Raw genomic sequence first — 12,679 nt, 5'->3', positions numbered from 1 at the left:
TTTTGAAGTATTTTAATAGAGGACTAGTATTAATTTTAATTAATAAAGTTTCTATGTTAATAATTTTAAAAGAAAATCACAGTTTAAACCATATACTACATAATTTTAAAATCAACAAATTTAACATTGAAGTTGTGAAAAATAATAAATTAACAAATTAAATCTTTAACCTATATTAAACATAATACAATATGATTCCATTTAAATGGGTTAAGGTTTAATTCGTTATTTTTTGAAATGCTATAGTTTAATCTGTTACGACTTAGGAGTCATTCTATGGTTATATTAAATAAGGTAAAATCATTTATTAACCATTAAGATTAGGTAAATACGATACATACAATTATACAAAGAAATATGTGTAGTATAAAATTCTCTATTTGTTACCTTTAAAATTATAGAGTTAGTTTGTTAAATTTTAAAATATTAGGGTTTAATTTATGAATTCGATTAACAAAAGCCTTAAGTCATTTGTTAATAAGCTATTTTTAAAAAGTTTTAATAATATTTTTATGATAAATATAAATAAAAAATTTTAAAAAAAAATCTTTCAAAAACATAAGTTGTTATTTCCCTTTACCATAAAAGTTTCTAGAAGTATTTTCATAAAAAATTCCCTTAACAAAATCTTTAATTTATTACCTTTTCATAATGTTTAATTTGTTATACCTTCAAAATTATAGGGTCAAAATGTAATTTTGACTTATTTTAATTTACTTATAGAGTGTCAAATTGTGAAAAGCATACCATACGATATGTAACATTAACCTTGAACCACATAGTATAAATAGAATGTGAAAGACCCAACTTTTATAATTAAACCAAAAAATTTATGATAAATTATCAAAATAATTAAAAATAAAAAGTGAATCTTCATCAAAATTTCTAGAGACTTTGAATTAACCGAAATAGTTTTGTATAACACTTGCATTGAGCAATTTAACATACTCATAATGTGTAGTTAGCTACATTTCTTATCTAGAACTATGTTATTAGAGGCATAACATAACCAATAATCATCGATAAATTAAATAAAAGATCAATTTTAAAATTAAAATTGAATGATTAAATATATGAAAAAAAATCATTTTAAGTCATATTATAAAAACAAAACTTGTAAAACCAAGTTTTCATAACAAATCTAGATTTTTCGAATCAATAGTAAATAAAATATAATATAAAAAAACAAAATAAATGCCAAAATACATTGTTTTCCCTAAAGTTTAACTACTAAGGGTCCGTTTAGTAATATTGTTCTAGTAACGTTGTTTATATTTTTTGGAAATACGTGTAGGCGAAAAAAATATGTGAAATATGTGTAATATTGTTTAAAAACTAAAAATTGTTATTTAAGTACATATACCAAACAAACCCTAAGCATTTTAGTCTTTAAAATTTCAAATAAGCGCAAAATAATATTAGTTTGTAAAGTTTAAAAAATGAGTGTTATTTGTCCATTTGGCAAATCTCATTAGTTTCCTTGCCTATTTGTCTAATGGAGCTATGGGAGGAAACTTAGTCTCGGCCTCAATCAGGAAATGTTCGCTTAAGGATGGGCAAGGTCAACCCTTACTCCCACCCGCACAAATTTGCTCAATCTCACATCAGGGAAAAACACCTCCCACCCTTACCTTATAAGCACTTGGCCTAAGAAAGGGTGTACCATAGTGTGTGTAATGGGCAAGTCGACCCTTGCTCCCACCCGCACGAATTTGTTCAATCCCACGTCGAGAAAAGACGCCTCCCACTCTTGTCTTATAAGCACTTGGCTTAAGGAAGGGTGTACCATAGTGTGTGTGATCTTGTGGGAGGAAACTTAGTCTCAGCCTCAATCAAATATTGTTCGCTTTGGAATGGGCATAGTCAACCCTTACTCCCACCCACACGAATTTGCTTAATCTCACATAGGGAAAAACACCTCACACCCTTGCCTTATAAGCACTTGGCCTAAGAAAGGTGTACCATAGTATGTGTGATGGGCAGGGTCGACCCTTGCTCCCACCCGCACGAATTTGCTCAATCCCACATCGAGAAAAGACGCCTCCCACCATTGCCTTATAAGCACTTGGCCTAAGGAAGAGTATACCATAGTGTGTGTGATCTTGTAGGAGGAAACTTAGTCTCAGCCTCAATCAAATATTATTCACTTTGGAATGGGCATGGTCAACCCTTGCTCCCACCTACACAAATTTGTTCAATCCCACATCGGGAAGAGACACCTCCCACCCTTACTTTATAAGCACTTAGCCTAAGGAAGAATGTGGTAAGTTTTTATTTTTATTTATTTTTTATTTATGATGTAACAACTCATTTTATATTAAAAAATCACAAATAAGCTAACAAACCCAAACCCATTTTATTTGGTATGCCCATCCAATTCAAACTTAAACCTATTATTGTTCAAGTTGATTCATTCCCAAATCCTCATGTGTGTGTGAGAGAGAGAGAGAGAGCCTAATTATGGGTATATTTTTTATTTGAGATCCTCAAGCAATTGACTAAAAGTCGCCCGCACTTGAGAAATAATGTTATTAAGCAATCAAATGATAATGAAACACAAAAAAGTAAAGAACTTACACCAACCATACTTGTTAAGAGTCTTGTAAGTCAACTAACACTTCCTAGTATTTTCGATAAAAATATTTTCAAGGTTTAAATCGCCCTTCCCATAACTACCAAATCATAAAACAACAAATAAAAAAGAAAATCGTAGAATGATCCATGTTTAAGTGTTTCATATTCATCACCTTTTGCACAAGGAGGGCCTTTAGCTCTTCCACTAAACGCACAATCCCAAGCTCAAGGATAGCCTACAGCTCAAACTAGAGTGCTTTTTCTTATTTGTTTATCTCATGGTTTTAAAAACCAGTACGGTCAAAGAACCGGTAAAGGGACTGATTACCGGTTTTATGGTTTGACCAAGGTCGAACTGATGGTTGAACCGATGATGTTATAAATAATTTAATTTAAAATATTTTTAAAAAATTATGTGAATTTTTATTTTTCATAAATTATATTAAGAAAGTATTTTAAAAAATAAAAGATTTTCTTTCTTCATTTTTTTTCCTAATTAATAATTGTTGAAAAAGTATAATTTACTATTTAAGTTTCATATATATATATATATATATATATATATTATAAATAATATTTATTTTTTTGCTGAATTATCTATATATATATAATAGACAAAGCTGAGAGAAAGTAAGTGCCTACAATTAAGGCCGCGTTGACAAATCAGAAAAGTGACGTCACTAAAAAAAAGCGATACTTTATGTTGATTTGCAAGGGTGACACCGTTTAACGATGATGGTGTATATATTAAAAAAAAAAAAAAAAAAAGCATCACAAGTAAAAAAAACCCTAGAATCTTCTCATCAGATCCTTATCACCAATTTCTCTCTCTTTAAAAAACCCTAGCGATAGAAAAAAAAGAAGGAGAAAAAAAAAACTTATCGGTCTGTTCACATCAAACTCTTCAAGGAGAAAAAAAAAAAACTTGCGCCGCCTTGGAGATTCGTTTGGTCGACCATCGTCATCCCTTTTCAGTTTTACAGGTACGTTCTTCGCTCTCTCCCCCTCTTTCTCTCTATGATTTTTTGTTGTTTTGATTCGGTTTTGAAACTTCTCTGAGATTTGGGATAAGTTTCCCCTATTTCTGTGAATTTGCGGAATATTGTAAATCTGTTTCGCGATTAAAACCCTACCGATCTCTTCTCTTCAGGCCGCCAAATCCTGCCGGACTTAGACCACCACAACCGGCATCCATCAAACCTAAATACGATCAAAGGCATCCATCAAACCTAAATACGATCAAAGGCATCCATCAAACCTAAATACGATCAAACGTCAAAGAGGTTCTGAGATATGGAGTTACAGATCGGCGCTATTCCGACTAAAGGTACGCATCAATTCTGTGTTCATTCTTCTTCTTTCGGTTTTAAAATTTCTCAAAGATTTCGGGATAAGTTTCCCTTGTTTCCGTGAATTTGCGAACATGAACAAGAATGCAGAACCTTAGAATATTGGTTCTTCAAATTACTGCAGTAATTTGACTGCATAATTTTGTTTTAGAATTATTTATATAAATAATAGTTTGATATTTAACTTTCAACTTTCAACTATTTATTAAAAAAAAAAACGAAAACCAAAGTTAAAAGGTCAGAATGACTAGACATGTCATTCATTACCTTTTTTACTTATTAAAAAAAAAAAAAAAAAAAAAAACCGAAAACCCATGTTAAAAGGTTAGGATGACTAGGCATGTCATTCGTTACCTTTTTTTACTTTCATAGCATATTTTCATGGCAATTGTCAGACTCACTTGCTCACACAAGTTCACTTTTCTTTTCTTCTTTTTTATTTATTTTTTTATTTTTTTATTTTTTTTATAATCTATAACCACACATTACCACCTACCCTCAACCTCAAGGCCTCAAATCAGATTCAAACTTTTTTAAATTTTACTCCTCCTCAGTCCCCAGCTTTCTTTCCACACTTTTTGGGTAATGCAGTAAACTTCATCTCAGCCGCTCCCTCTCAAATCTCAAGTCTTTCTCTTTCTCAAGATAAGTTTTTTATGGTTTTTCTTTACATTTTATTCCAATCAAAGCTCAAAGCACAGATTTGAGATTTCTTATACATATCATCCAATAGAAGTATTTCTTTTATTTTATTTTCACCACAAATTTTCCTCAATTTTACTTTAGTACAAATCTAAGAAGTTTGTTCTATTTTATTCCAGTTTTTCTTCTTATGCTTCTTCCGATTCTTCTTCAGATTCAAGAACCGGTTTAACCGTAGCAGTTTTCGATTTTTCTGTTTTTCCCGGTTTAACCAACGGTTTCCTGTTTTTTCGGGTTTTTCTTCTATTTTCGGTTTTTAATGATAACCTGACCGGATTGGTGTCCAGTTCCTGGTTGAACCTGCTGGTCCGGTCCGTTTTTAAAACAATGGTTTAACTATAGTTTTTTTCTATAGATAAACTCACTTTTTTTCTTTTTCTTTTTTTCTTTTTTTTTCTTTCTAAATACAACTATACTGTAACTAACTTTCAGCAGTTAGCTTTCAACCGAAAAACTGTCACCACCCACACATACAAGGTAGGCTTGTGGCGTGCATTTGACAGCTCTTACTTAATGTTTACAGCAACTTATTTGCTTAAAATAACTTTTTGTCTCATAAGCTGCCTACAAAGCAAATTAACAACAGTAAATCCTTTTGAAGCCGGCTTGATTGCTAAAAGAAGCTGACATTCATACACTTTTATTTTCACAATTACAACAAGGATAGCTATAAAAGGGCCCACAAACTAGAAAGTCAGCTTAAATTTTACTTGGATTCTTAAGAAAAACTCTTAAGAAACCTTTTTTCAGTTCCATTCAGCATTTGTCACAATCTCTACCTCGCTGTTGGCGTCTTCCAAAATTCTGTTGTTTTTAAACTTTGTCAATCCACAGGTATCAGCAACAGGTTAAACACAGACATCATTCCATGGAAGGCTGCTCCGGTAACTGCCAACAACAAAAATATGAAAAGAGATTCAGGGGCAAGTACCTCTGTATGTTGAATCAAGGTTTTCTGGGCATGATGGTGGAAAAGTTAGATAGATAAGTCACCCTTACTACCACTCTGTTATCATATTTTCTGCAGACTATAAAAGCTAGTTTAAGAATTTAAAGGCATCATTGCCAATGACCCTCCTCCCTTGGTAAAAACAGTGTTCAAGGAAGAGGTTGTGGATCCAAAACTCACAGGGTGCATAACTTACCAATTAACCAAAATAATCTCCCTCCCAAATAAGCTAAGATGTAATTGCATGCAGAGACAAAACACATGTAACATCTTGAAAGCAGAGGGGAAACCAAAGACACATACAACTTAAAAAACAGCTCACTAAGGGGTTCAAAGTTCAAACTTAAAAAGACATGTTCTGGCTAAAAGCTGAAAGTGACTTATCCATCATGTCAGCATATGTCTTTGCTCTAGGAAGAGTAGTAATTGCATATTTTTTTTGTTCTTAACCATTTAGATTGCTTGATCTGAAGGCAAAAATCAAAATAACTCTGGCTTGTACTTAACCATCCAAAGACACATTATCTGGCTTGTTCTTCATCCCAACAGACGCCTCATCCACTATATAGTATCATGCTCAATGGAGCACTTGCTCTGCATATGGTATTTTTTGAGTGAAGTAACTCTTATCTACACTCCTGCCTAAGGTCTGAGGTTTCACTTTGTTGCCTGGTATTTGCTTGATCACTACACATAACAACTCTCTCTTGTCTGATATCCCCAATCAGAGCTATTCGTCTTCCACAGATAAGCATATAATGTCACAAACTAAGTTTGCATTTGGCATGGCTTAAAAGGCCAGCTTTTTTTACTATTCAGCTTATTTTTGTTATTATTCATGGGTCTTATTATATTTTTTGGTATTACTTATGGGTCCCACTGTACTATTTCAGTTACCTTTTAGCTTTATCTACAGTATTTTCAGCAAAAAGTTTTCAGTTTCAACTAAATAAGTATTTCCCAAATAGACACTAAGTAATTAAATTATTTTGAGACTTAACTCCTCACTATACCTCAACTTTCTGTCTTTCAGATGGTTCACTGTCCCCCCACAACCCCCCCCCCCCCCCCAAACAAAAAAAGAAAAAAAGAAAAAAAAGAAAGAGTTTCTAATCCCTCTGATGCTTCTTTTTTTTTCCTTTCTTTACATAAAAGATGTGAATCTAGGGTCCTAAAAGTTCATCAATGCATGAGCATCAAAAAGAAACACTAAAGAGATTTTCTTGCTTCCAAATTCTTTGGTAACCTAACATGCACACTACTAACCCACCAAAATATCTACAACTCTTCTAAGAACCTATCATACTTCTGTAACTTTTTGGACTACTTCTTGTATGCTTGCTGCACAATTGAGGTAGATCCTCTTCATCAATATAACTACCTACTTATCAATAAATAAATAAAGAGTAAAGAGCAACCTTTTTCTTCTCCTTTGACTGGTATGTTTACATCCACACCTTGTGGGTCATAAACCCACAACCACATCCTCCACCCCATTCTTACAAGAACCCTAAAAATCATTTTAGAGGTCTAGTTTAGAGTTTTCTGTCAAATTCAACCCTCAAGATGCATTAATATTATAGAAATAATAAGTCTGAAGGAGTTGTTTAGGGTTAGAGAAAGAAACCAACATAGTGACCTCAACTGATAAGGGCAGCCATGACGCCATGTAATACTAAGGATGATCATTCAGAGAAATGTGGACTTCAATCTCAAATTAGAACCACTAGAAAGCCTGCATGACCGCATTCCCATAAAATACCATGATCCATTAGATTGGACAATAAAGTACTTAAAACAAGAAAAATGACTATGCAAAACCACATTTCAATTTTCAAACACAACAATCCGAACAAAGTGACAATTACAACTTCACCTATTAGTAGTTTGATCACATAACGTCCCATTCAATCATGCAAAAATTCCAGGAAAAGAAAAAAAAAAAAAATACTCTTTCTAATTCTAATTCATAATTTCAAGAATCATCTCAGTTATGTCAATATAATATCCAACAAAAGAAATAACTGCACACTCAACTCAAATTAAAGCCATTAAAAGCTACTGGCATAAGTTCTCAACAAAACAATGACTGCACAATAAAAAAATTCTAAGCAATCATAACAAAAACATATCGAAATACAGTTCAACTAGTAGGCGAAAAGCAAGCCAACCTTTCTCATTGGGTCTAAAGCATCTTGCAAACTTGATGGTTCTCCAAAATCTGATTAATTGCATCTCTAAACTTATAATAATCCTCAACTTTATTATAAACCTGATGTGAAATTCGGGTATATCCTGTGATCAATCCATCCTTATCCCTCGGCTCATTCTCGCTGTCATCCTCATTCGGAGGCCGGTAATATATCGGTACTTCAACCTTATACTTCTCCCTCAAATGCGACCGCAACGAAAATGCATCGTCGTCGCTAGTAACGCAGAGTTTCGAAGGCAATGCCACCATGATCATGCTTGCACACATCTCCGGCGGCGAGCCTAAGCTCGTCCCCCAAGATTCCGCGAGCATTTTCCCCATCTTCACCACTTGTTCGTGGTTTCTAGCCATGATTCCCTCAATGCCGCCATCGAATCGGTTCACAAATTCGATGATCGTCGGGATAACGAGCTGTGGGCTATAGTCTCGGGTTCCGATCCACGAGCTCTCGATCGGGAGCCCGTTACCGTACTCGTGAGAAACCACGGGGTGGTGCATTGCGGAGGAGGACGAGTTCGATTTCCGGCAATAGAGAAACGCCACCGAAGGCGGAGCGAAGAACCACTTGTAGAGGTTGCTGACGTAGAAATCGGCGCCGATTTCTTGAACATCGATGGGAACACTTCCGATTGCGTGGGCGGCGTCGACGAAGACTTGGTCCACGCCTTGCTCTCTGCAGATTTCGACGAGCTCGCGTACCGGAACAAGAACCGACGGCATTGACGTGATGTGATCGATGATCGCCAATCGAACTTTCCCGCCGTTGGATTTCGCTTTGGACAATCCTTTTCGGAACTCGGCGATGATTTCGGAGTCGGAGTTGACAGGAAACGGAAGGCGGACCTCGATGACGGAGGCGCCGGCGCGCGTGACGTAAGCTTGGATTGATTTCTTGATAGCCGGAAAAGCGCAGTGAAACATAACAACGGTGTCGTTTATGTGAGAGAACCGGCGCCCGACTTGCTGAAGAACGATGGCGGCGGCGGTGGTGGCGTTATCGACGAGGGAGACCTCGTCGAGGTCGGAGGCGTTGATTAGGGTTTTGACAAGGGCGCGTGACTTAGACAAATTGGGGCGGAGCGTGGAGAAGTAGAAGTGGTCGGGTTGTTTGAGGAAACGGAGCTGCCAGGTGCGTTGAGCGGCGATAATGGATTCGGGGCAGCACCCGAAACTGCCGTTGTTGATTCGGGCCGTGCCCGGTTGGTGGTGAGAGAATTCAGAAGCGAGGAGGAATTCCGGGTCGGAAATGGACAATTTGAGGAGTTTGGGCTTTTTGGCGACGTGGTCGCCATTTCGAGGGTCTTCTTTTTCGCCCATGGATTCAAAATGAAATGAAATGAATTTTTATGGATTGTGAGAAATTTTTACACGAAAACTTTCATACACTACACACACCCTCGCCTTGGTGATAAGCATCGTAGCTAGACAGAGAGAGAGAGAGAGAGATGAGTGCAAGTGTGACTGTGTGTTGCGTGTGAGCGCGCACGTGCGGTAATACGACGTCGTCTGAGTCTGACCGGGCCGCCGCGTCTCCTGGGTCCTGTGGACCAAAATATATATATATATATATATATTCTTATTTTGGATTAAGATATAATTATAAGATGCACAACTTACATTACTTAATTTAACAATTGAATTAACAAAAATGTGATTATTCCTTTAAATATGGAACGATAGATAATGATTCATCCAAAAAAGATAGCTAATGTAATTGATAAGGGGAATTTTTAATTGGAAAAATAAAAGAAGTTGTTGATCTATAAAGACCCGTCAGCTCTATTGTGCATACTAAAGACATCACGCAAAATGAACCCGTCAGTCTCTAAGCTGACAACTTCACACAAGATGAAACCGTTAAACTGACGACTTCATCTTACGACCTAATGGCATCTACACCCAGACGGAATGAAAAGCTAACGGGGAAAAAGTTAAAGAGAGTAAGCTGAAGGCAATAAGCTGAAGAGTAAGCTAAAGGCAGTAAGCTGAAGAGTAAGCTGAAGGTAGTAAGCTGAAGACAGTAAGCATAAGAGAAAGCTGATGAGAACAAGCTGAAGAGGGTAAGCAAACCTCCGTCGGGATCTATTAGTAAGTGACAATGTTAGGGAATCCACGAAGCTCACCGCATAGCCAACAAGTTGACCTTAGGTAATGAAGATGGGTAGCTAACGCTAATAAAGCTGAAGGGAGTAGGTGAAGTTGACGACCCTAACGTGGTTTATCTTGATCACTACGCATGAGTATATAAGGAAATGTCTTGTATCCCACGCTTAGTGTTAGTCTCCTACAAGAAAAAGATTCTATAATATACGCTCATGAAGATTCCTATAAGGAAAAGACTTCTAGGATAAGGAAGAGAGGTCAACCATCTACTACTATAAAAGCCCCAATACCCTTACAAACCAAGGTACGCATAATTCACCCCAACTCTAGTACTCTAGAGTTGTGAACAAGAGAATTCTCTAACTTGACCGTCGAAAGGTATTTGGCCGGTACCACACCGATACTCCTCTTAAGGTCTTCAACTTTTGTGTTGTGCAGGTTCTTATCAGGAGCACATGAGGACCGTGTGGTTTATTGACGATTTTTCGGCATCATCAGTTGGCGCCGTTTGTAGGAAACGTTTTGTTGCAATTCGCAAGTCATACTATAGTTTCTCAGACAAAAGAGTTGCATGGTGCTCACTCGCTTGATGGCAACAACTAACAACGTTTAAAAAAAGGAACTACCCACGACCGCCCTCAAGAGACAAGTTCAAACTCTTACCGCTACCATGGAGTGCCTCACCAAACAAAACCACGACCTGGAAGAACAGCTGCACCAGAAGAATGCAACACCGAATAACCAAAGAGATGATAAAGAAGGAACCAGTGCTGAAAGAAGGAACCAGGAGGAACCTGAAGGCAGCAACGCCCCAAGCCGACAAGAACGACATGTACTAGTTGTCCCTTCAACTTAGATACAACACCCCCTTACATGGTCGCAGAGATGCAGATGATAAAGGAAAGGATGGACCTTATGATGAATGCCCTCAAAGGACGGGTGTCTAGTGACCTCGACGATTTGGTCCACCGAACCGATTCGCCTTTCACCACCTCCGTCAACTCTTTCTCCCTTCCACCAAAGTTTCGTATGCCGTAGGTGGAAAACTACGAAGAAAACAAAGACCATTTAGATCATTTGGAGTCCTTCAAGATCCTGATGCACCTTCAGGGGGTACCTGATGAGATCATGTGCAGAGCTTTTCCCACTATGCTAAAGGGTCCTGCAAGGATATAGTTTAGTAGGTTGACACATAACTCCATCAGTACTTTCAAGGACCTAAGCACTCAGTTTGCTTCACACTTCATTGAAGGACATAGGTATAAGAAGTCTACAGCATGCTTGATAAGCATTAAGCAGCGAGAAGATGAGACGCTAAGGTCTTACATAGCACACTTTAACCAAAGAGGCAATTTCAATCGATGAAGCTGACGACGAGATACTTGTAGCTGCTTTCACAAATGGGCTGCGGAAGGGTAAATTCCTATTTTCACTATACAAAAATGACCTGAAGACTATGTCGAACGTACTTTACAAGGCAGCCAAGTACATTAATGCTGAAGACACACTTCTGACTAGAGAGGAGGGAGAAAGGCAGGAGGATACGCGACATGACAGAGGACGAAAGATGGCAAAAACTAGAGACGCTGGACGAACATAAGCTACACCATCCATGGAACACCAAGCACCTACAGAAGTACTACTAGTAAAAAGGATGGCATAAAGAGCAGCACCCCCTTATTTCTAGTTTACCTTAGTGAATTTTAGTTATACTATTCAGTTTTTCTATTTTAGTTTTTGCTACAATAACTCTTTTAAAGCCCAAAGGGCAGGTCTTTGTTTTCTTTTTAAGAACTACTTTTCTATGAATGCATGGTTTATTATAATAAAAGGAGTTTATTTAGACATGGCCAAAGTCACCTACGGGTGAACGGTCACTACGCTAAGTCACCTATGAGTAGACTCCTGGCCAAAGTCGCCTACGGGTGGACGGTCACTACGCTAAGCAACCTACGGGTAGACGCATGGCCAAAGTCGCCTACAAGTGAACAGTCACTACGCTAAGTCACCTACGAGTAAACGCATGGCCAAAGTCGCTTACGGGTGAACGGTCATTATGCTAAGCAACCTATGGGTATACGCATAGCCAAAGTTGCCTACAGGTGAATAGTCACTACGCTAAGTCACCTACAGGTAGACGTATGGCCGAAGTCCCCTACGGGTGGACGATCACTACGCCAAGCAACCTACGGGTAGACGCGTGGCCAAAGTCGCCTACAGGTGAACAGTCACTACGCTAAGTCACCTACGAGTAGACGCATGGCCAAAGTCGCCTACGGGTGGACGATCACTATGCTAAGCAACCAATAGGTAGACACGTGGCCAAAATCGCCTACGGGTGAACAGTCATTATGTTAAATCACCTAGGGGTAGACGCATGACCGAAGTCGACTATGGGTGGATGATCACCATACTAAGTCGCCTACAAGTAGACAACCAAAAAGGTGATGAGGCACCAAAATTTAGTCACCTCAATTAGTCCACGACCCCAAGTGGACGACTCACAAGGTGACAAGGTACCCACACTTAATCACCTCAACAAGTCCACAAAGTAGAGGAATCCAAGTCTACAAAGTAGATGACCCTAATATTAAGTCCACAAGATGGACAATTTCATCCCAAAAGGATGGAAAAATTATGAAGTCCACAAAATGGACACAAAGTGGACAACCATGTCTTATTAAGTCCACAAGCTGGACAACCTTATTAAGTCCACAAAGTGGATGACCCTATTAAATCCACAAAGTAGACGACACTGATGAGTCCAAAATGGACAACCTCACCCTAAGA

The 12,679-nt window shown here is 37.6% G+C and overlaps 1 protein-coding gene across 4 annotated transcripts; it reads right to left on the bottom strand.

Moving 5' to 3' along the window:
- Window positions 1-5,096: 5,096 nt before the first annotated feature.
- Window positions 5,097-9,242, bottom strand: LOC112007563 (L-cysteine desulfhydrase). Of its 4 annotated transcripts, none has more exons than XR_010631341.1 (3): window positions 7,746-9,242; window positions 7,206-7,309; window positions 5,097-5,513 (listed from the first exon to the last, which is right to left on the bottom strand). XR_010631341.1 is itself a non-coding variant. In XM_024039921.2 (2 exons), exon 1 carries the CDS (start codon window positions 9,101-9,103, stop codon window positions 7,760-7,762), a length of 1,344 nt encoding a protein of 447 aa, XP_023895689.1. In that variant the 5' UTR covers window positions 9,104-9,241; the 3' UTR covers window positions 5,097-5,513; window positions 7,746-7,759. The 4 variants fall into 4 exon arrangements, 1 of the variants encoding a protein (XP_023895689.1); XR_010631342.1 differs by having other exon boundaries at window positions 7,214-7,309; XR_010631343.1 differs by lacking the exon at window positions 5,097-5,513 and adding an exon at window positions 7,103-7,119 and having other exon boundaries at window positions 7,214-7,309.
- Between the last annotated feature and the right edge of the window lie 3,437 nt (window positions 9,243-12,679).

Source organism: Quercus suber, unplaced genomic scaffold (genome assembly GCF_002906115.3).
Source record: "Quercus suber isolate HL8 unplaced genomic scaffold, Cork oak 2.0 scaffold_209, whole genome shotgun sequence".
Lineage (NCBI taxonomy): Eukaryota > Viridiplantae > Streptophyta > Magnoliopsida > Fagales > Fagaceae > Quercus > Quercus suber.
This window is presented reverse-complemented; position numbering and strand designations above follow the sequence as displayed.